Source organism: Typopeltis vanoorti, chromosome 4 (assembly GCF_054136105.1).
Source record: "Typopeltis vanoorti isolate ZY-2024b chromosome 4, IOZ_Tvanoo_1.0, whole genome shotgun sequence".
NCBI classification, from domain to species: domain Eukaryota; kingdom Metazoa; phylum Arthropoda; class Arachnida; order Uropygi; family Thelyphonidae; genus Typopeltis; species Typopeltis vanoorti.
The window spans coordinates 38,648,946-38,673,894 of NC_143552.1; the positions used below are offsets into that span (position 1 = coordinate 38,648,946).

Consider the following 24,949-nt stretch of genomic DNA (forward strand, 5'->3'; position numbering starts at 1 on the left):
TTTCTTTGGAACGAAGATTATATCTGGAGGAGTATTGTTCTTGAGACCCTTTGGCATTCTCGGATGCAATTTCATGAGCTTTTCTTAGATTTTCAAGAAGCTCTTGTAAATAATTTTCAATCGAGCGAGAGGCAGTGGTTGGGATGCCTCGTCCACCAGTCCAAATTTCCTTTAAAAAAGATAAGGGGCCTGGAGGTAATCTTCCATATACCAACTGGAAAGGTGATAACCCAGTAGTGCTATGTGGTACTTCTCGGTATGCGAATAGAAGATAGGGAAGATGTAAATCCCAGTTTCTTCCATGTTCCTGTATATTCTCATTCATCATCTCTTTTAAAGTTCTGTTCCAACGTTCAACAGCGCCCATACTCTCAGGGTGTCCTGGAGTGGAAAAACGTGGAGCTATGCCTAGCAGATCTTCAAAAGCTTGAGTGAGTTTAGATGTAAAATTCGTACCTTGGTCGGTACAGACCATTTTAGGAAATACAGTCTGAGTAAAAATCCTCATCAGAACATTACATGTAGTTTTAGCACTTATTTCCTTGACAGATATGACTTCGGCCCATCTAGTGCATAAATCAACAGCACATATTATGAATCGATGTCCTCTTCCCGATAGAGGTTCTAACGGTCCGACACAATCTACGCTCCATACCTCAAACGGAGTTTCTGGTCTGACGATAGGTCGTATGGGAATTCTACCTCTATATGTAGCAGTCCTTCTCATCTGACATTCCTTGCAGCTTTCGCAATATTTTTTCACATCTTGTTTAATGGTAGGCCAAAAGAATGAGTACTTGATTCGCTGACGGGTTTTCTTTTCGCCGAGATGGCCAGCAAGAGGGATTTCGTGTGCCATCTTTAAGACATTTTCTCGTTTCACACACGGTAGCACTACTTGTCTAATATTCTCGCCACAAATATGTTCGTTATGAAACAGAACCCCATTGTCAAACGCATAGGCATTTTTCTGCCTTTTTGCCCATTCAAAACACTTCGGAGCGTCTCATCATCCTCTTGAAGTTTGCCGAATTCGAATTTTGTTTTTTCTGGTATCCACACATTTTCTTCACCTGGTGGGGACTATATCGTACTGACTGCCAATGCTGTACTGGTTATTTTCGAAGGCATATCTTCGTCTTCATCATCTTCTGACCGTTTATCACTTAAATCTTTTGATTTCAGAACTGGTGTCTCCCAATGATGACTACTCTCATGTAGCTCGACGCTTTCGACCAGCATTTCATAGGCAGAGAGGCAGAGGAGCTCAGTAGCAGATCGGTAACCAGTCTTCTTGAGACGGCACAGGTGACTGGAACATTACCATGTAAATTATCATCAATTTTCATTTCAAAAATCCTTAAGGGTGTTATTTCATTTTCACCGAAAGCAGAAGATATTTCTATTTTACTTTCTCCATCATGGGGCGTATCTGCCACTAAATCTTCGCGCACTACCGATATTTGTGCTCCCGTATCTATTATTCCATTTAAAACCCTACTTCCACATTTGACTTTGACGACCTTCAAATCATCTACGTTTCGATCGATGTCCGCTGATTTGGATACTGGAATGGAAATTTTGGCAGTCAACACACCTGATTTATCGTCATCCCCAGTGGTAGACGTTTGAACTAGGTTACTGTGTGCTGTAGCAGGAGTACCTTTTAATTGACTATTTTTCATACAAAACTTGGCGATATGACCTTCCCTTCTACAAGTAAAACAAATTGGTTTGTAGTGAGGCTTGTATGAATCATCATTTCGCCGCTGCTGGTACCATCTCGGTGGACTTTGAGAGGGAGATAATAACTTATTCTTGAATGTTCGCTCAGCAGGTGGAGTATAAGGTCTAAACTTTTCAGTAACCTTGTCCTTCGGAATAGCTCCAATGGGCTTCCTTGATGTACTACGAACACTGTCGTATTCGTCCAATCTGTCAACTAACTTGGTTGGAGAAACGAATTTTGCCCAGTCGTCTAAGAGATGTTCTCTTGCTTCATGTGGTACTTTCTTCTTCAGTTGATCCGTAATAATTAGATCTTTTAACCCTTCAAAATCCTTGATATCAAGGCCACTAATCCACTCTTCGAAATAATTAGTTATTTCATAACAGAAGTCCCTCCAAGATTTTTCAGCAACCTTTTGGTGCATCACAAACTTTTTTCAGAAACTTTCAGGATTCAGTCTAAATCTCTTTAGTAGAATTGCTTTAATATATTCATAATCTTCGCAATTTTCTTCTGACTCTACCAATTAATTGGACAATCTCAAATGGTAACAAAGTCAAGAGACATGATATCCAGTCTTTAACATTTATTTTGGTTCTCTTAGCTTGTCTTTCAAACAGGGATAGGATCACAATGTCATCCTCTTGTAATCTAAACCTAGGCATTAGCTTAATTAGTTCAAGACAATATGGTTTATTGTCACTGGATACTGGAGTTGAGGTTGGTTGAACACGCGCTTCAATTTCCAGTTTCTTTAACTCGAACTCCATTTCTTCTCTTTTCTGTTGGGCTCCCAATTCATCTTTCTGGCATTGGGCTTCTAGTTCTTCCTTCCGCCGTTGAGCTTCTAATTCTTCTTTCTTCATCAGTTCTTCCTCGAGTCTGGTACTAATAATCGTCTCCAACATCCCTTTAACAAATTCTTCTTCATAAAATTTACTTCCCGTAATAATCATTTTAAGATCTATCACTTTCATTTCAACAGTTGGCTTCTCTCCCAATTCTTCAGCCAATTTACGTAAATCTTCCTTTCTACCTTTGGTTAAATAAGCCATGGTGCTTAACAATAACTCTCTTTACTGATAAAAAAATCACCCTTAAAAAGGAATCAATTGCAATTTTTTTTAAATGCCCAAAAAGAGATGTATATGTTGAATTTAATTATGAGTCCCATAATCGCCAAATATATACATCTCTTTCTGGGCATTTAAAAAAAAATTGCAATTGATTCCTTTTTAAGGGTGATTTTTTTTATCAGTATAGATAAATCTTACAATATTATCAGATAAAAACTTCAACTACACAATTTACTACACTTTCAAATACACAAATATATATATATATATATATATATATATATATATAGTCTTCGTGACATATATATATATATATATATGTATATATATATACATATATATATATATATATATATATATATATATATATATATATATATATATAGTCTTCGCAAGTCTTCGTGACTATATATATATATATATATATATATATATATATATATATATATATTAGCGATTTTATATATATTATACATATAGTAGCGATTTTACACCGCTACTATATAACTTAAATCTCGAAACAGAACTATCAAAACAGTATGGAAAAATGAACTATGATAACATTGTCGTGTTCTTTCTCTAGTGAGAAATCACAAGTACTGACTGTTCCAAGATGGAACAAACATGCAAAACAGGACAAATCGGTAAATGCAGAACAGAACAAAATAAATTAAAAAAAAAAACTATTCTGATTTATCTGGGACGAAAATATAGCTTGAACACTGACGTGTTTTTCTTTTATCCAAACTATTGTACTACTGTTCCAGGATGGAACAAAATTTGAATACTGATGTATTCTTTCTCTGGCGAGAAATCAAAACTACTACTGTTCCAGGATGGAACAAACTCCGAACGCCATTTTTTTTTGTTTTGTATTAAAACAGACTTTCACCCAAATAATCAAAATAGAACTTTAAAACATGGGAGCATGCATTTACATAACGAATTGCTCTCACCTTGTAGGTCCTATCGACTGCGCCAGTAAAACTCGGACTCGTGATGAATGGTAAAGCTGGTGAAAGTCTTGATCATTACGCAGAATGAATGCTCGCTGAAACTAATTCATAGCTCTTTTTGCAATGCTGATGACCTATTATACTGTAGTATATGATCTAACTAGAAAATTATATTTGCTTTCAAACACTAACGTTGTACTTGTTCTCTCACTTCGGGCACATTTTAAAAATGGATACTACTCAGCGGAGACTTTGCTAATAGAAGTCCCAAGCGTCGTCTGCTTTCGTTGTCACGACTGCCGCGCCTCCTCGCCACCAGTACACAGTTTAAAGAGAATTCGCAAGTCTTCGTGACAAAAATCCTTACAAAGTCAAAAGGCTGCACTAAGCGAATTGTGTCGGAAGGAAGATCTTTTCGTGAAGGAATAAAGTTGCAAACTTTTAACAGCAAACTTAATAGACGCAGCACGGCAGTTAGCTTGCAGGTTGGCTCCATTTTGACAAAAGTACGCGGGTATCTCGACAAACTGTGGCAAGGCGTCTGCGACAATTAGGCCTATATGCCCGAAGGCCTCTAGTTTGTGTCCCTTTGCCCACAGCTCATCGTATTTCAGTGTCCATAAAAATTGGACAAGTCACCAATTGACTACTGTACTCTTTATAGATGAGAATCGTTTAGTCTCTGCTCCGATTCTAGACGACACTTGGTCTGGCATGAATTGGTACTGCTTACCAGCGCGAGAATATTCTGAAAAGGGATAGATACGTCAGTGCTGGGGTCATGGTGTGGGGAAGCATAATGTTTCATGGATGCACCGAACTACAAGTGCTGGAAAAGCGGACAATGACAAGTGAACCTTGGTGCTATGACGTGGGGTATAGGCAAAGAATTCATTTTTATGGACTGCAATGCCACACTACATCGTAGACGAGCAGTGCATTAATTCCTTAACTACGTCCGTAGAAAATTTGTAACTTTGTAAAACGTATTGCACTTTAATCTTTATGAAATTTAACACATTTTGTGTAATATAATTTATTATTATGCTGGCAATGAATTATGTCCGCATTTGGCTGCGACGTGAAAATGTTTTTAATATCTTGCTAAAAATGTAGTTTTTGCATGGATTTTGGACTGTGTCCAAAATCCAAGGACAATATACATTTTTACTTCACTCCGCAATCATTGAATATACGCAACAGAGAGAGATAATTAAGTGCAATACTCTGGCCGTATTAAGACGTATACTCTGGCCTTATTTGCATTGGGCGTAATTGAGAACAAAATCAAACAGCAACAACCACAAAAAACCCTTAATTCCTTCGAAATAATTAACATATGGGAGAATTAAAACACATTGATTCACAATCTTAATATTTTCTATTTTCTAATTATAAAACCAGAATAAAGATGAATAACCCGAACCTCCAATAGTTACTTATTATAGTTATTACCAAGAAATATCACATTTAATACTTGATATACGATATAACTGATTACTTGATTTTTCTTTAGTTGGAATAAAAGATGCGTGCACTTTCGGCTGGAGGACTTGTGCTAGTCTTTATTCTGATCTTCAGTTCCCTTCATGTGAGAGCGCAAAGTGTCTATATTAACTCTAAAGAAGACGATATTACGGAGCCCATTCCTACAGATGGAGTTAATACAGATCCCAATCCTAAAGAAGAAGTTACTACAGATCCCAGTGCTACAGAAGAAGAAGTTAATACAGATCCCAGTGCTACAGAAGAAGAAGTTAATACAGAGACCAGTGCTACAGAAGAAGAAGTTAATACAGAGACCAGTGCTACAGAAGAAGAAGTTAATACAGAGACCAGTGCTACAGAAGAAGAAGTTAATACAGAGACCAGTGCTACAGAAGAAGAAGTTAATACAGAGACCAGTGTTACAGAAGAAGTGAATACAGATACCAGCGCTACAGAAGAAGTTAATACAGATACCAGTGCTAAAGAAGAAGTTACTACAGGTTTCAATCCTACTAAATCGCCTGCAGAATCTAATTTAGAGCGGTTATCAGATGCAACTTTAAGAGGATGGTATGAAATGACAAATGGCTTTATAAACTCGATGAAACCAGACATAGGAAAAGTTACAGGTACGTGTTATATTCTGTTAATAAGAGACGATTCAATTGATTTCATTTGTCGACTTGGTTCAAATAAAAGAAATGTTAAGGAGTGGCTTTTATTCTTCATTTTATTATAACAGTTGGAAATAGTGAATTTGCTTCTAACAAGACAATAAAGCCGCTAAAAATACACATTCAAATTTCACTTTAGATGTGTCTTAATAGATCTAAATTTAACTTTAAATACAAAGCATTCTTTTTTTAATATTACGCCTCCCATAAGTAACCCTACCAGGAGGTAATTTTTTCCTACATGTTCCATTGCATTCAATGCATATATTACATGTAGCTACTATGTACTCATTAACATTTATATTTCCAATTTTGTATCAATATTCATACTTGCATTTATGTTTTTACATCTATATGTACATATTCCGAACTTTACATCCATATTTATATGTTTATATATATTTACACTATATAATTCATAAAATATCAGTAATTTATATTACAACACAACGACAGGAAGTTGATATTATTGGCAAATTTAATTAATTCTATGTAATACTTTTCGATAAGTCTCTGTTTTGACACTGGTCGCTTGTCTCCGGAAGTAGTGACGTGTTGTATTATGGGCATCCGATGGAGTCAAATAGCTGACAGTCGTAAAGTATGTGGTCAACAGTCTGCTGAAGGTGTGGACTACAAATGCATGATGGCGATTCCACGTTATGGAACACGTGTAAGTAGTGTCTTAGTTATCTGTGTCCCCTTAGTAGAGTGGTTAAACCTGGAGGAATCGGGTGGGTTTTTTAGTCCGAGTCTGCCTCTGATGCTTGGAAAGAATCTTTTGTTGTTGATCCGTTTTTCGATGTTTTCCATTCTTCTTTGCACAAGTCTAGGCCTCTTTCTGTCAGTGTATATATATATATATATATATGGAATTCGTCACTTTCAGAGCTTTCCTTCTCTTTAATGTATGTTCTCTTTGCTGGGTGAGGCCATACACTGTAGTGAAGCAGACGTTCGTAGCAATTTGGATCAATGTAATTTTCGTTATAATCTTCCGGAAGTGACTTTATGCATAAGAGAGAATTCTTGTATTTTCAGGCAGATCGGTGTTAGAGCTTCAATTAGGCAAGCTGCCTCGAAAGATATTGTCCTGTATCCTTTAATTATATGTACGGTTATAAGACGTTGAACTCTGTTTAGCTTTTGTTGGTTTTTCTTTGATTTTAGTGTATGTTTCCAGGCAGGTGCAGCATAAGAAATTATATTGTTTTCAGCGATCATTGGCCTAATTCCCACTTAATCCTTGCCGACTTTGCTAGGAGGTTTACAATTTGCAAGCTTTCTTCGCAACATATGAGATGCGCTTGTTGAAGATAAATTTTTCATCTACTGTGACTCCTATGTGTGTATGTTAGCTCACTGGCTAACTCGAGAACTTCCCTGTTTGGGAAGACCGTTACAAGTTGTTTTGATTTTTTACGTGAGATGTGAAGCACGTGACTTCGTGCTATTGAAGGTAACTTTCTTCTCGCGTGCCCACTCTGCAGTTTTAAAGAGTTCTTCGTTGGCTGCTACTGCTAACTGTAAGCAGTCGCATCCCCAAATCATTATCATCGCATCATCGGCAAAAGCTATGACTTTTTTTTAATTAGTGAAAGGAAGTCTTAATAGCTAGTCCTGCTGGAAGTTCCAGAAGCCTGGTCAGCAGCAGGAGCCTTGCGGTCAGCCTCTTTTGACTTCTATCTTTACAGCTGTGGTTTTTTAATGTCATGGTTGCTATTATGTCTCTAAAATAATTTTTTTCCTAAGATAGTATAAGTTTTTTGGACATTTTAAATCTCTAAATTGATTGATTGATTATGTCTGGTCAGGACAAGCATCGAAAGCTCCTTGTACATCGAGTGAGATCAGTAGTACATCTTTCTTTGCTGTAGACTGTCTTCTGTAAACTCTTATACTTGCATAATTGCGTCTACTGTGCTTGATTGAGGTCTAATTATTGAGTACTAATTAATAGGTTTGTTGAGTAGACGTAGTGTATAATTCGGTTTACCAGAACTTTTTCTAGCTCCTTAACAGCAACGTTTATGAGGCTGATTGGTCTGTATTAGCTAATTTCGTCGGATGTTTCTTTTCCTGGTTTAATTGTGGGTATAATTTTAGAGCGTTTCCATACTAATGGAAATCCCCCTCTTTTTAGGAATTGGTTGTAAACTATTGTTATGGATTCGGGGAATTCGACAAACGCTCTTAGGAGTATATCCTGGTTATTCCGTCCTCTCGAGGACATTTTCTTGGATATATTGATCTTAATATTGACTCGATTTCATTAGTGGTAAATAAGTCGTCATTAGAGATATTTATGTCTGATGTATTCCTTGTCTGTAAATTTTGTGGATTTCTTCATCGGGAATAAACTTGTTTATCATAATAGCTGCAGTTTCTGCTAAGTTTTAGTCTAGGTGTCGTCTGTTTTTATTGATAGTTGAGAATATAGATGTTGTCCTATTCTTGCTTGCTTGCTGCTAATTTATATATGCAATTACAATGATTCGATACGGTTGAAACAATGCAGTTTTGTTTCCATGATTCTGTTTTCGGGTTTGTAATTTTGGACTTATATCTGTATTTGGCTTTATAGTAGTTCTGTCTTCTACTCTCTCTTAAATCTCGGTTATTGTATGTTCTTTGGTATAGTCGTCTAAGCGCGCAAACACGTTCTCTTAGGACTGTTGGTTCGTCGTTCCACAAAGGTTCTGATTTTCCTCCATCGATGTTTAGCTTCTTGGTTGTTCTGAGTGTTTGGTCGCTGGATTTTTTTCAGACCTGATGAAAGCGAAGAAGCAAGGAAGTCTATATATACAATTACAATGATTCGATACGGTTGAAACAATACAGATTTTTTTCCATGATTCTGTTTTCGGGTTTGTAATTTTGGACTTATATCTGTATTGATATAAGTCCAAAATTATATCAATTGTACTGATGTCCAGACGGTTAGGTTCTTGTCTAAGCAGAGCTGTTGTTCGCTGATACATTAAAGTGATGTTCTGAGAATAGGGGCATGAAAATTCTATTTTTAATGCTTTTACAAATATCTCTATATTGGTTTTATTAATGAAGTACTTGATGTTAATACGATGGTTTGTGTGGTGTATTCCGTTTCAATTTTTGTTACTGATAATGAAACTTAATATGCGATGATCAGAACAACTTTTCTCTTCTTCGCATCTCCATTCAGAAACCTTGGGTAAAATAGCTATTTTTTTTCTGCTGTCAGATCAATGAATTTACTTCCTCTGATATTTTCAAGAGTCCGCGCGGTTAGCCTAGCGGCAGTGCGCTTCGCAACCATATGCCTGGGGAAGGAGTGTCCTAGGTTCGATTCCCGTCGGTGACGTGAGGAGCTTGAAGGATCTTCCTCAGCCATAGTCAAGTTAGCCAGTCTTGGGCGTGGACAGCAGGGTTTTTTCCTCAGTTTATTCTGGGGTTTTTCATCCCACAAAGCAGGCAAACTGGCTTTGAGAACTTAACACTACAGGCCATAGGATATACCGGGACATAGGGCTGCCCACCTTATCTTGTAAACGGATTGAGGTCCGATGATCAATGGACCCTCGACACCGCAAGGTAAAATAGGGTATAAAGAAGATGAGATGATATTTTCAAATGATGGAGTGTTACTGTCATCATTTGAAAATATTTCCCCACACATCATTAATATGTGTGGGGAATTTGATGCTAAGAACTCTTCCAAAATTTTACCTCTATTGTTTGTGCTCTCGATAAAACATAAAGCCGAATGGGCGTAACTATCTATTCCGAGAAGTAGGCCGTGGTTGATGGTAAAATCCACGATTATGCCCATTTTTTTCGTACTTTATGTCAGTGTGATAGTTTAGGTACATACTTGCAGCAAAAGATTTAATTCCTTTGTATGTAATATCGATAAATACCGAGTCCTCTTTGCTGTGCTGAGGAATTAATATTTGCCTCGACTTCAGGATTGACCGCGAGTATTGCAGCTCTGTTTCTTTCTGCTCCTTTGGAATATATTTCGTAATTAGCTGGAAAGCAGCATATTTCCATATTTTTTCTATTTATGAGTTCTATTAAGTTATTTACAGCCCTTATAGAGCTTCGAAGATTTATTTGAAGGTATGCAAGGGAAGTAGTGATGTACTTGCTAGCTTTATTATTGCTTTCCATAATCTATGTTTTGAATTTTGAGCTGTCTATAGTAGTTGTATGTTGGGCAGTCTTTGCTTAATGTCATGTCTTTGGTCCATTTTGGTTTTGGCATGCTTGTTGTGATTTTGGCAATTTATGCAGTTCATATCGGACTTATTTCGTGGGCACCTGCTGAAGTTATATTCTTTAAAGCAGAATGGAAAGGTGGTTTTTCTCCTGCAGTGTCGTGTATGATGGTGGAATTTACTGCAGTTAAAGCATCTCAGAACGTTTACGTAGTCTGCACAATGGCAAATTTTCCACAGTATTTTAACACCGGTTTTCAGCAATTTCGTACTCACCGTTGGATCGACTTTTATAATCAAGTTTCTCTTGTTCATTTTTTTTTTATTTGTCATAATGAATTCCTGTGTCATCTTTGTATCGTCACTGAAGAGTTCTTTGTTCTACAAGCGGATTGAGCCAATTGCGTTCATCGTATCAACTTCAATGGGAATATCATATATAATTAGCCTTGGAAGATGTTTCTTACTGGGATTTGCTACTAACGTGTTTTTACATTCCTTAAAGATTTCGTTATGTATCACGTCTATATCAAGTTATTTTCTTTGGATTCAATTAAAATTCCTCCCTTATTAATACTTTTCATTTTTGCGATTCCGATTTTTATTTTTTTGGGTCTATTTTTTTCTTTTATGATATTTTTAGTTTCCTCGCTGTATAGTTGAGCTATCAGTTTCACTGTTAACTTATAGCAAGGATGAAGCCAGCGTATTATGTCCCTAAACTTGCATCTCTTAATATGGAGGGTTTGCCTATATCGAGGGATGAAAACTCTACCTTGCGCTTGACGGATTCGAACCTAGATTTTTTCATCCCAACAATATTGCTGATACAGAAATATGGACGTTCATCAAGAAACGACGGTGTTGAGTAATATCTATAGTTGCTTTACCATTTGAGCAGCAAACAAGTATGCTTTCGTTTCCTACGTAGGCATACTCGCTACTTGGCATTTAATCTTAAAATAACTACTGCATATGTTACTATGAATTAAATATTTTCTTTAAACTTCTTAAATAAATTATTATCTTAACATCTGTATTTTTTCAAATATAGCATTATTGCGGAAATATTTATTCTTTCTTTTTAACAAGTTCTCAGGTAGTTTGCAGAGAAGTTAGCTTATCCACTCCCATGCCAACAGACAGTGGGTTCGCATCCACTGAAGACATGTGCATGCTTCACTGAATGTGACTGGGTGAGAGATGACTTTCATCATCTGATGTGGGACCAGCATTCACCTTATTACAGACCCGAAATAACTTCAAAAATTTTATCTTTGGTCTGCAGAACAGCCGACCGAATTATGTAACACGTACCACAACCAAGGTACAAATAGTAACGTTACTATAGCTAACAACCTTTCGTAGGACATTCACATAACCATATAAATGTTAACGTTGCTTCAGTTTTCAACATCCAACTGACAGCCAAATAAATCCACGGGTGCCTAACTAGTACGGAACCTCTCATTATAGACTCACTCCAAATGACTTCATCAGTTTCGACACAACGATGATGTCTGAGAAATACAAAACTGTGTTTTCCATTTATCTCAAAGGATTTATTTAAAATTTTCAAACTGATGTTCGACTACGAAAGAAAATTGTCACTTAGCAAAATGACGAATTTATTGATTGTTACGTTACGTCATTCCAAAATGCAAATTCTGTAACTTTCAATATATTATGTGCCAACTGGTTTTGTGCTAATTTCCCGATAATTTATCCAGTTGTTAATGCTTTCTATGAAATCACAATCAATATTAATAAAAATCGTTTTTTTTAATTTTAATTCAGTGTTGCATTCCTGTTTCAGATATTCTACTGAAATATATCTTCAGAAACAAAACGTTTGAGGCAAGTGACGTTAAAGAAGTGGTTTTTGAGGTGAGTGTTTGTTAAATATGATGAAACTAGACTGCTATCTACCTGAAATTCCACATAACGTTCGATATAAATATTTTAAACTTTTTTTAAATAAAGAAATACATTTTTTCGTCACTTTCAAGATATCAACTGAATTCCGTATTGTTTCTTTCATTTCAGTTAATTTTTTATTCAGTTACATTTTCATTTTTATTTACATTAGGTTTAGATTTTAACTATTAGATATCATATTTGAATTAACTATGGATATGCGACTTTTGTATCGTTCCTGTTTATTGCGTGTATTCTCTGTTAAAAGCCTGTTAATTGCATACTCATACTGCAGACGTGTCTATTTTCTGGATGAAAACCCGAGTTTGCAAGAGAATATTTTCCAACTTCCATATGAGTCCGACTAATTCACGTGCATTCGAATGGACTCATGGAGGTTCTTCGCATTCTATACGGACTCGAACTCAGGTATAAGTATATCCAAAACCCGAACGATTGTGTGAAACCAGAAAAGAAAGAAAGAAAGAAAGAAGAAAGGAATAATTAACAGTAGATACGAATGCCTCAAAATGAAATTTTGAGAAAACAGTGATGTAGGGACTTTCTTTAAATGGACAGAACACCAAAGAATATTTCTGAATAAAAAGAAGAAATAATCTGTTTATCACGCACAGTCTAACGTAATCCAAAATCTACGAAATTGAATCTAAAGATCTTGATTTAGAAGTGGCATTTCAACAAACGATGGATTAGCGAGCGGTACAATGATTATAAGCATACTTTCCATAACTCAACCATAAATTACAGCAAATGATGAATCCATACAATTCCTAATGATATTATGTTCTTTCCCGTATATTACAACAAATTACCACCACCCGATGAGAATTTGAATTTTTAACGCGCGTTTTTACAGATATCTTACAAAAAACCCCAAAAAAATGAAATGCCATCAGAACCGCTGAATTCCGAAGTTTTATGTAGGCCGATTACAAACGTTTAATAATAATAAAAAAAAAATACAAATTTCTTTATTAACTTAAACAGAATATGGTTCAAGTTTAGAGAATATGTCTCATCAGTGAGAATATGTCTTGTCTCATTTAGAGAATATGTCTCATTTGTAAGACTACATTTTCAGGTATGCATTTAACTGTTTAGTTATTATTATTATTATTATTATTATTATTATTATTATTATTATTATTATTATTATTATTATTATTATTATTATTATTATTATTATTATTATTATTGACAGCACTATATGCAATTATAGCAGTAATAGATATTCCATAAAATAACGTTCACATTTTATTCAACAGGTGCTAAAAGCCAACACAGGGCAAACAGTTTGCATCGTGTTTGGATTTATATTCGTAATAGTGATGTTCTTCGCAGCATTATTTGTGCTTGTGTGCCGTTGCTGTTGTGACAAGTGTGGGGCAAAACGGTATCAGAAACAGACGAAGAGTCTTGATTGCTGGAGGCAGAGCTATTCACTGGTTATGTTCGTCCTTATTGTTTTATTAATGTAAGTATTCTTGTGAATATGCTAGTGGTACTTCAATTTCAGAGTAATTATTACATCATAAGTGAGGACATAGTTACACTGGGTATTGTTCAAAAAAGTCTACATTACAGGACTTCCGTTACTAGTACCATATTTACTTTGGAAAGTTAATCATTGCTGTAGGTTTGAAATAAACTAATTCTTAGCCTCATTTACTATGCTAAACGTGAGGATTTTGGCAATAGGGATTCACATAAAAATCCTTTTATCTTTTCTTTTGGTGTCCATTGTTTACTACAATATGGTGTCCCAGAAAAATGTTATGATAATGGTAAATAATACTGCTGCTACAGATTATGTGGGGACAGGTTACTTTTAACTATGGTGTAGTCATTTAATATATAAATTATCGAGAAGGAATATTTTCTTAAACATTAATATACTTATGTAATTCTGTATCGTATTTATTTATTTCTGATCTCGCCCACAGAATTTTCATAAGCCGTAAAGTAATGCAGATTTTTATGGTTCACATATGAGTTAGATTTGTTTCATCATCATCATCATCATACGTATCAAGGATTTAGGCCTAGCATGGCCTGTTCCGGCCTTAGAAGTCATCGTTGAATCATTTAAGAGGACGTCCTGGTTTTCTTTTTTCTAATGGCTTGTACTTTAAGGCTTGTTTTGGTAATCTTTCTGTTTTCATTCTTTGAACGTGTTCCATCCATTTATGTTTATATTTTTTAATTTTTTCTATTACTGGTTCTTGGTTTAATTGTTTCATAATATCTTTGTTTCTTTTGTGATCAAATAGGGTATAGTTTGCAGTTTTTCTCATAAACGTCATATCTGCTGTTGTTAATCTTTGTTTGTCTTTTTGTTTTATTGTCCAGATTTCGCTTCCATACATTAACACCGGTAAGGCTAATGTATTGCAAATTTTAGCCTGGTTTGTTTTTGAACTAGGTTTGGTTTAAATATAGAGTTAATTACACCTGTTATTTTTAAATATTTTGCAATTTTTACGTTTATATCTTTTTCATTTTCATATGTGATCATACATCCTAGGTAGTTAAATGAATTCACCTGTTCTAAGATCTTGTTATCTATTACTATTTTAGTTCTTGCTGGATCTTGTCCTTTAAAGGCCATAGTTTTTGATTTTTCCGTTGATATTATCATACCATAATCTTTGGATATCTCATTTAGATTTAAAATAGCTTTCTGTAAGTTATCTTCAGAATTTGTAATTATTATTTGGTTGTCTGCAAAGAGGAGAGTGTTTAAGTTAACTGTAGGTGAAAGTTTAATTCCTTGATGTAAATTTTTACTCCATTTTATTATTATTTCATTTAAGTAGATATTAAAAAGAGTTGCTGAGAGGGGACATCCCTGTCGGACCCCATGGTTTATCTCTCTTGTATATGATAGCTCGTGGTTTAATCTTATTTGTATTTGATTATTTTCATATATAATTGTGATAGCTTTTAGTATATTATTTGGCATTTGTCTTTCTTTTAATATGTTAAATAATATGTTTCTTTTAACTTTGTCAAATGCTTTTGCAAAGTCAATAAATGCAATATGTGTTTCTAAATTATATTATCTTCTTTTCTCTATTATTAATTTTAGGCAAAAGGCTGGGTCTATACATGATCGTCCTTTTCTAAATCCATTCTGTACCTTTAGAATAAAGTTTTCGGAATATTTCATTAGTTTGTTATTTAAGATTCTGCTATATATTTTGTAACAGGAATTTAGTATACTGAAACATCTATAGTTTTTAGGGCCATCTCTATTACTACCTTTCTTAAAGATAGGAATCACAATTGCTTTTTTTCATTCTATTTTGGGGGATACCAGTTGAGTAAATTTTATTTAAAAATAATAAGAGTCTTTCTTTGAATCTTGTTCCTGCGTATTTATATAGTTCTGATCTTCTCCAGGTTTGCTTATCTTCTCCAAGTTAGATTTGTTTACCAAAAATAAATAAATATATATTTTTTTCTCTTATAGCACCTCCATCGCATGTATGTTCATCGTTGGAGAGAAAGTGCACAGGACTGGTGACAGAACCGTCATTATTGCTAACAGTTCTCTGAGTGATCTTGATCTGTATTTGCAAAATGTCACTGAAGTGAGTGTTACTACTCATAAATCTTCATTTCCTTTCTAGGTTCTAAAACATAAATGCGATAAATATTATAACTGCCAAACTATACCTCATTAAGTGTAACATATTTAAATCCGTAATTTGGTAATAGAGAATTTCGTTGAGATTTCCAGAGATTCCAGGTAAATGTTTTTATATTGCGATTATCAATACGGAAACATATATTAATTATGATCAGTAATAATCAGGAAGATAGTGTTGTAAGCAAACAGTCATGAAGAATGAAAAATGGCTACCGACTCCTCTTAGAAGTTTATTGCTGGATAAGGAATCAAAGCAATGTCAACTTGTATTTTTCTCAAGTAAGGTAGCAACATGGATGGAAGTTCTAAGAAATATAAAGCACCCATTGACTCAATACTTGTGCACAACTGGGAAGGGGGGGAGGCACTTAAGGTCGTACCAACAAAATCCTTGTACGTTCATTGGGATGCTAAATGTGAGAACCTTCCGACAAATGTAATTTAGGAAATCAAAAGAGAGAGAGAGAGAGAGAGAGAGAGAGAGAGAGAGAGCAATGGATAGGGAAAATATCCATACTAGAAATTAGTGAAATGAGATGATTTTATGAAGTATTTATTCAGATGACGAGAGAGCAAAAAATGTGGAGTCACAATAGTCCTCAATGAGAAATGTGGTACAAAAGTAAACAATTCATAAGGAAACCCAACAAATATAATAATAATAATAATAATAATAATACAAACGTACATGCTTAATAACAATGACAATAATGATGATGAAAGAGAAAGAGCATATAGAGATATGAAAGAGGAGATCTGTAGATATCCTCTTTCTGGTCACAGAATGTTCTGTGACCAGTTTAATGTGATAATTCCTGGGATTAGGTAAAAAAAAAACTACGTATACTTGGAAGATTCCAGGGGATATAAGAAAATATCAAACAGGTTATATTTTGACAAGAAATATATTTAAAAATAAAGTAAAATGATAAAAAATACACCCTGGAGTTGCTATAGATAGTAATAACAATTTGGTTTTATTGAAATGCAACGAAATGAGCTACCGGAACCAAGGAAAAGCCCACGAACAATATGAAGTCTATAAATAAACAGAAAACCGAAGCAGACAATGAAATCGGAGAAAGCGGAAGCAAACGACAGAATTCATGTGCACTCATTTGTGGACGCAATTATCAAGCATTCAATGACTGCGTATGAGTAAGAATAGATCATTAAAAAACTATCGATCACTCAAAATACATAAGAAAATACAAAAGCTGTCCAAAAGAAGAGAGAGTGAGAAAAATATAAACACTCAAAATATGATAAATGAAAATGTAAAGTGCAATGTCATATATTGAAGATCACAGAAACCGATGATTTAACCAATACTCAGAGAGCGATAAAACTTATAACATTTTACATGGAATGAGCCAAAACATAACAAGACTAGAAGCACAATTATCAAAAATAAACACGTAACATTCATATAGATAAGGGGGGAAATAAGGAAAGATGGAAGGAGTACTTAGAAAAACTGTATCATCGAGAAGATCTAGACGAAGAGGCTACAGAGGAAAAACAAGATTTGATATGGGAAGGGATGACGACAAAATATTCAAATGTGAATTTGAATCGGCACTCATAAATTGTCTGATAACCAGTGAGGATAACATTCCTTCAGAACTAAAAAATATTCAGGAAATATAAATAGGTCATGCCTGTCCAATATCATGAGGGGTATATGGGAAACTGGAGTCAACTCCAAAGGCTTTACACAATGCTTTATCATTCTCATTCCTAAAATAAATAATGTAGAAAAGTGTGAGAATCGTTGAATAATATTTTTAATTTGTCACACCTAGAAATGTATTATTAAATTATAGAAAATGATTAACAGATTAGGCTAAAAATATATTAGCAATGAGAAGAAGGGCAAGAAGGCAATTCTAACTCTTGGAACGATTATTTAAATAAAATTTGAGAAGAATAAAATATTCTGATAGATTTTCTTATTCTGGAGGCAGTCTCTAATAGGGTTACCTGAAAGTAAATGTTTCAAATCTTGAAAACGATGAAGTGATTGGAGAAATAGAAGGCTTATATTTAACCTCTAAAAGCATCATGATGCTGAAATAGAAGTTACAAGCAACGAAACTAAAACAGGAACAATACGTGAAAGATAATTTTTTTTATTTCTCTGATGTTTTTTGATGTTTACATTGAAGGAGAAATAAATTAATTTAGAGAAGTAATAGAAACAAGAAGTAAAATAAATCGAAGTGAAATTAATTTGTCGCTAAATAGGACACGAATTCGATAATGAATTGTAAACTGCTTAAATTTTAAGAATAATAACATCATAAATCATGATGACATTCATGCAACATAACTATTCATGATTTGAAAATAACACTCGTTAGTTTGAATCATACTTTGGTTTGAAAATAATATTCTTTATTGAAAAAAAAACTAAAATAAAAGTAGGAAATCAGTACAAAAATGGCTTCTGAATATTCATAATATAGTACTGATGAAAAATTTTCAACTAATATGTTTAGGAAGATGCAAATAGTAAACGAATCTTCAATGGATAATACTCGTATGTTTATGACTTCTTGGACCTTAAGAAATTTAGATACAATTTTAATTCAAATTCCCTATTATTTTTTAAGTAAGTGAAACTAGTTAAATAAGTTAAATGTTTTAAAAGTAGATTTTTTTATGTAGAATGATTTGAGTAAGATAGATGACGAGCATTCGGTAATTTCTTAAACAAGTGATAAAAAGTACGTTCTGCGGAGAGAAGTTATCAAAAGCAAAACTGTCAGAAATTCTCATTTTATTTATTTATTTTGGTTTAAAGTTTTTAGTCGCAGACTTAAAAATAAATTCATGATCTATAAGGAAAATTAAGAACATAACATTTCCGTGTTGTAATCTGAATGATGATGATAATAATAATAATAATAATAATAATAATAATAATAATAATCCCTTTAATGAAAGTTAAGATCTCTCTCTCTCTCTCTCTCTCTCTCTCTCTCTCTCTCAAAACGGGGAGAGAGAGAAAGATCTTAACTTAATCTCACCCCCCCACACACACACAGAGAGAGAGAGAGAGAGAGAGAGAGGGAGAGAGAGAGAGAGAGAGAGGGAGAGAGAGAGAGAGAGAGAGACGCCCCATCTCGATTTCACCATTTATTTATGTCTATATATCTAATTAACATCCTGTTCTTATTAAAAAATGGGAGAGTTGCAACTTCTTTCTATCCTTATATTTCACTTATTTTATGATTTCTCATTAGGAATTTATCGATATGCTGAGCCACTTAAAAGATACACTCAATGACATAAAGGGAAAACTTACGGATGAGAGTAAGTATCTTTTACATATTTATTCTTCCAACGTAATATTATTATTATTATTATTATTTGGTTTATGAAGTAGAAAAGCAAATTAGAAACATTTAAAAAGTATGTATATTATTTCTGGGAAAACTCCCATGTTACTCCTCATAATAAACTATTATAATTACGGCTATTTTGCCTGCTTCAGTTTAGGAGTGCCTGGCTATTTACTCACGGATTCTTAGGGCATAGTAGATGTAAATGTACCAAAAAGTATATGTAGCATAAGGAAGAGAAATATACACATACCTTTTTTCTGGCTGTTGCGACTTTTCTTCTTTCTGCGATGTCGAAAAACTACTGAGTGTGTGGAGCTGGGGGGGGGGGGTAGGCAATTTGGGAAAATTAAATTAGAAAATTGGGAGAATTAAATTAGAAAAACCTGTTTTTTTTTCAGTAATATATATAAAAACATATATATTATATTATTATATTATATAGAGTGGGGGAAAAGGTGAAGGGGTTGATTTTTTATATAGGAAGGGGGAAAGGGAAAGGGGGTTGACGGGGTGCGGTCCGTTTCGACTATTCTTGGTCGTCATCTGAACACATTGGGAAAGTGGATGCTATGTCAGGTCGGGTAGGTGCTTCTGTTTTTGAAGTGTTTGTGTTATCGCCTATTGGTCGGGGTTGTGACCTCAATTTTATGTTGTGAAGCTTCCAAACCTCGGAGATTATGTAGGGCCTGTGTACGTTGATAGAGTTCGCGTCACATTTTATGGCTATAATACATTTAAATTAATTCATTTAAAAATTGCCTCAAACTTCCTATGGATTAATAGATTCAGAAGAATCAAATAACTGCGATAATACGAAGCAAATTTTGATTCATAAATATAAAACTTCTGTATCGGAACTTCCAATAAATTAGAGAGTATCATATCATGTGCTAGTCGCTCGACAATATCCTCTTCGAATTTGAAAGTTTTATTAGGAACATGAAAGAGAGACAAATTAATCAACAGAAAACACCTTAAGTTGCAACGTGGTGCTTAATGTACTAGTTGCAATTTCCGATTCATTTAATGAATTCATACATCTTCAGATAACAAGAAGTTCCAAACTTCTATTTACTGACGAAATAAAATGAAAGAAGCATTTGGTAAAAATAATTTTAATAAAGTAAAAGTTCGATTCTAATTGAAGCACTGGAAACAAATAAACGAGAGAGTGGGCAAAATCACATTCTTGATTCCCAACAAATCTAATAGCATAAATGATGGACAGTGCCAAAATGAAATGATAGGGATATCATTTCTGGTATTGCAATGATTAGCTAGCTTACCATCGGTTGAAAGGCCCTTATAAAAGTTCTTCACTTACTAAGGTGGGATTCAAGCCTAGGTGTTCACTTCGTCAATACCGACAGAGGCTTCAATCGTCGGACATTAATCATGTCCTGTTAAGTGTCATCCTATCTAGAAGGTTAAGTATTTTGGATCTTTACCTGAGATATATAATATGCAGTATAGAGATAAAATGGTGAGCTTAATCTTCCATCTAGCAATTAATATAATATGTCTGTAGATGTGCATGTTATTCTGTCCCCTTGGCCTGTTTTGAGGAAATAAAACCCTATAAAATTGTAAAATAAAAATTCGAATTGGATGCCAAGCAGCACAAAAATCAGTGTAACTGAATTTAAAAAAATGCCAAAAAATAACACCCAACACCCCGATAAAAGCCATCCTTCTATAAATTAGTATTCAGAGCGTTTTGGGAAGTGAAAGAAAAATTCTAGAAAATTAAAATGTGTCAGTGTAATTCAAAATATCATAGGAATAAACTAAAATGTAAATACATAAATAAATAAATATGATAAGATCTATCAGCAAAATTGAATCATGCTCAGTTTCATTTTCATGATGCTGGCCCTGGTGCTGATTTGTTATCGTATTTACCCTTGCCACCCTTTCTATGGATGACGTCATGATTTCATATTTCTCATTCTTATCGAAGGCATACCTTGTGAGTGCACAGCTTCTTACGCTAGATCATCAGAACTTATTCTGGTGATCAAGAATCAGAAGCTTCGAAAAAACGAATTTTCTGTGCCCTTTTGTTTCGATCAATTCCAGGGGAATTATTCCATCCTTGACTAGATAAGTTAGGTATTTACTTGGAAAGAAATCAATCTCTTAAAACAAAATAGATAAATCCTGTTTTACTTTACAAATGGAGTAGGTGAAATTCTTTGCGACTGTTTTTGAAATCGGTATGCAGGTAGTCTTAATACTGTCGGCACTACTTACTATGTTCATAGTTACGAAGGATTTGCGAATATTACGGGTGATAATTGAAATGTAGACAAAATATGCCAAATCATTTTTTTCTTAATTTTAACTCGAAGAGATTGAACCTACACATAGCAAAGATGAACTAAAGAGCTTTTATTTGCTCAGGTAAAATAAACCCTACTTACCTGCTCTTGATATTTGTGGAAACAAAGAAGTATAGGAAAAGATCTTTTCACAAATTCGTTATTGGAATTAGTTATTGAAGTATTTTCCCATTCATTGGCTAAAATTATGGATGAATATCATACTGAAGGATTTATTTTATTTATTATCTTTCAGCTATTGTAGAGGAAGTTGGCATACCTATTCAGATCAAAGCAAAAGAACTACTTCAAGCGCCAATATTCCTTGGAGAACAAGCCTTAAATGGTAAATGTCAATGTTTAGAAGTTAATAAAGTATTGATGAAAACAGGTTTTCTTCTGTTCTTAGAAATATTTCTAGATCTTTTAAGTTTGATTTGTTTTCTTCTAATACACTAAGTGTATTAATGCAGTTTTCTAGAAAAACCTGCGCCACGAATTAGTGGAATAGTTGAGATATTTTATCATCGTTTTGAGTTATTTTTTTATTTCTCTTATCAGTAATCAGTTTTGCAGTGAAAATTTAAACATAAATGGAAAACAACTTTTCTCTTAGTAAGAAAAATGTTTTGACTTTTGTTTTCTTTTAGATTAATAAAATTGTCCTTTAATATAAGAAGATTTTAGTTTTATGATTTAAGTAATTTAAAACAGTGGCTTTATTATTATTATTATTATTATTATTATTATTATTATTATTATTATTATTATATTTCGATGCTCCCATATTTTAAGTTGCAAAGTAGATCTTTTCTTGTGAATTAAAATTTAAAGTACATCAGTGAACTCCGTTCTTCAAGACGAACATATAGATGTAAAAACTGTAAGTATCTGTTAAGTAATAAGTAAAATATAAGTATTCAAAGTTCGAAGTATACGTTGGTCAACTACGCGAGAAGAGAACAAAGGAGGACGCCATATTAGAAAATACAGCAAGATCGTCAAACAAGAAGTATGAAGTGCTACAAATGCCAATCCCACCCCCCCCCCCCCCCACCCCCCCCCCCCCCCACCCCCCCCCCCCCCCACCCCCCCCCCCCCCCACCCCCCCCCCCCCCCACCCCCCCCCCCCCCCACCCCCCCCCCCCCCCACCCCCCCCCCCCCCCACCCCCCCCCCCCCCCACCCCCCCCCCCCCCCACCCCCCCCCCCCCCCACCCCCCCCCCCCCCCACCCCCCCCCCCCCCCACCCCCCCCCCCCCCCACCCCCCCCCCCCCCCACCCCCCCCCCCCCCCACCCCCCCCCCCCCCCACCCCCCCCCCCCCCCACCCCCCCCCCCCCCCACCCCCCCCCCCCCCCACCCCCCCCCCCCCCCACCCCCCCCCCCCCCCACCCCCCCCCCCCCCCACCCCCCCCCCCCCCCACCCCCCCCCCCCCCCACCCCCCCCCCCCCCCACCCCCCCCCCCCCCCACCCCCCCCCCCCCCCACCCCCCCCCCCCCCCACCCCCCCCCCCCCCCACCCCCCCCCCCCCCCATTTAACCCGATAATATATTTTATATATATATATATATCAGAAGGTGATTTTCAAAAACTTCTTTGGTGCTGATAACTGGGACAAATATCAGCTTCCATACATCATTTCCAACTCAATTCTATAACATACATACATGATTGATTACAATTATTAAATATTTTATTTTATAGAAAGCGCATATATGTTTAGTAATGAATTGTGGACATAAGCCTGGTTCTCTCCTGCGTAAGTCAAGCAAGATGTATTAAGGAAAAGGGATTCTCGTATTTTGATGTTTTGATGTATTAATGTTTTATAAGACACTAATGATTAATGAAATAATTCTAGTGCTCTAGACTAGAGTAAGGATAATGAGGTAATAGCAATTTAGTGCAATACATGAAAAAGAAAGATACTTACCCTGCTTTTGGAATGGAATAGTGATCTTGAGGTCTCCTAAACAGAAACGAAAACGGTTTCAAGATGTCCATATACATTAAAAATACAGAGATAAGTATTTACGGTTGCAGCAGCAGTTTTAAGGGATCTATTTAAATGTAGATTTTACAGTTTCGTATAATTTATTTTGGTCACATTCACATATCATTTTATTTTAAATTCTCGTTTTGTTAAATACTGAACTATATATTTTTAAGAGAATCAAATTAGAAAAATTCCTAAGCCTATTAACATAATTCGTCATGGGATATTTTAATAATAGAAATAGCAAACTCTACCCAAATTATAAAAAAAAATTAAATATTTGTTAGGTTTATAGATTGTATTATGGAATATTAATTCATATATAATTACAATTTCATTTTTCCATTTACTGAGAATCTGAACTAAGGAAAGAGTTTTAAATTGATGAAGTATATATTAAATTCAAATATTGTGTTTCTACGTCTACAGAGGATTATCTATAGAAATAGATAATACTGAAGCATTAGATTTTGATTTGCGTTTGCAAATGGAAATCACTCCGCATCTAAACGATAAGCAGTATTGTTATCAATATATATAAATACTATTTGCAATATGCGTAGCTCAGTCAGTATAGACGAAAACTTTTGATCGGAAAGACCTGAGTTCGATCCCTGTCAGTGAGAGAGGAAGTTTTTTGTGGTCTTTTTTGACTAAAGGTGAGTTAGCCTCTCATATGGAGAGGCTAGCTCACCTCATAGGGTTTTTTTCACCCTGAAACTCGGGATTTTCGTCCCCCAGAACAGACAAACCGGCCCCGTGAACACAAATGGATTACAGTAATGAATCGTCCCAGCCATATGCCTATCCCGAACCCGGATGAACTTGGGGGATTGGGGAAAGCAATGGTGAACTATCATGTAAAAATCTCACCAGGACTACTTTGTGGGCAAAAGCCTATAAAGTCACCTACGGTCTGGAAAAAAAACGACTGAAAGAAAAAATCAGTCAGTTATCTGCAATATTCTACTATGCTCAAAGATACAATCTTAGAATAATGTGAACAGAATAATTTCGCTAAGAAATAGGCTCCTCAAAATCTGATGATAGTCATTTTTTATACACCTTAACTCATAAAATATAAATACTTTTATATTTTGAGTTGGAATGCTATACTAAATGAATATAGCCTTTTTGTATAGTTTTAAAATGAATTTAATTATAATTATTAGTGCAGGTTACGTTTATTATTTCCTGTTCTCTCGATAATTAGCTGAAAATATATGTAATATTTATTTTTTGTTTTTCAAAGTGACAAAATTAATATGTATCAATAGCACGTATTGAATTTGGCCATTTCGGAATGTCGTTGGTATTATTTAGACTTTTAAGCTAACGAAGCTCTATGCGAATTAGGCCAGTGTATTATATGTGTTAAATGGGTGTTTCGTCTGACCAGTGTGCTGTTTTGAATGATGAAATCCCAATTTTACTAGCAGCAGTAAAATCCTGCTCCCTCCGTATGATAGCATATAACTCACCTTTATATGCAAAGTCCTTACAGAGATTATCGTTGACATCCTGGATGGGAATCGAATCTAGGTCTTTCGGCTGAAAGGTATGGACGA

The 24,949-nt window shown here is 35.0% G+C and overlaps 2 protein-coding genes across 2 annotated transcripts in view; one reads left to right on the forward strand and one right to left on the reverse strand.

Moving 5' to 3' along the window:
* The window catches only part of LOC150107236 (uncharacterized), a 49,740-nt gene extending 26,573 nt beyond the window's left edge, over positions 1–23,167 (forward strand). The window contains exons 2-8 of the mRNA XM_090391744.1: positions 5,278–5,878; positions 11,939–12,009; positions 13,326–13,534; positions 15,533–15,653; positions 18,961–19,030; positions 21,640–21,758; positions 23,090–23,167. Of these exons, the coding sequence (XP_090247870.1) occupies positions 5,290–5,878; positions 11,939–12,009; positions 13,326–13,534; positions 15,533–15,653; positions 18,961–19,030; positions 21,640–21,758; positions 23,090–23,167 (1,257 nt within the window). The 5' untranslated portion in view covers positions 5,278–5,289. The remainder of the gene's footprint in view (positions 1–5,277; positions 5,879–11,938; positions 12,010–13,325; positions 13,535–15,532; positions 15,654–18,960; positions 19,031–21,639; positions 21,759–23,089) is intronic.
* Positions 23,168–23,314: 147 nt separating this feature from the next.
* LOC150107237 (uncharacterized) overlaps positions 23,315–24,949 on the reverse strand; it is a 74,027-nt gene continuing 72,392 nt past the window's right edge. Inside the window, exon 19 of the mRNA XM_090391746.1 lies at positions 23,315–23,354. Within this exon, the coding sequence (XP_090247872.1) occupies positions 23,315–23,354 (40 nt within the window). The remainder of the gene's footprint in view (positions 23,355–24,949) is intronic.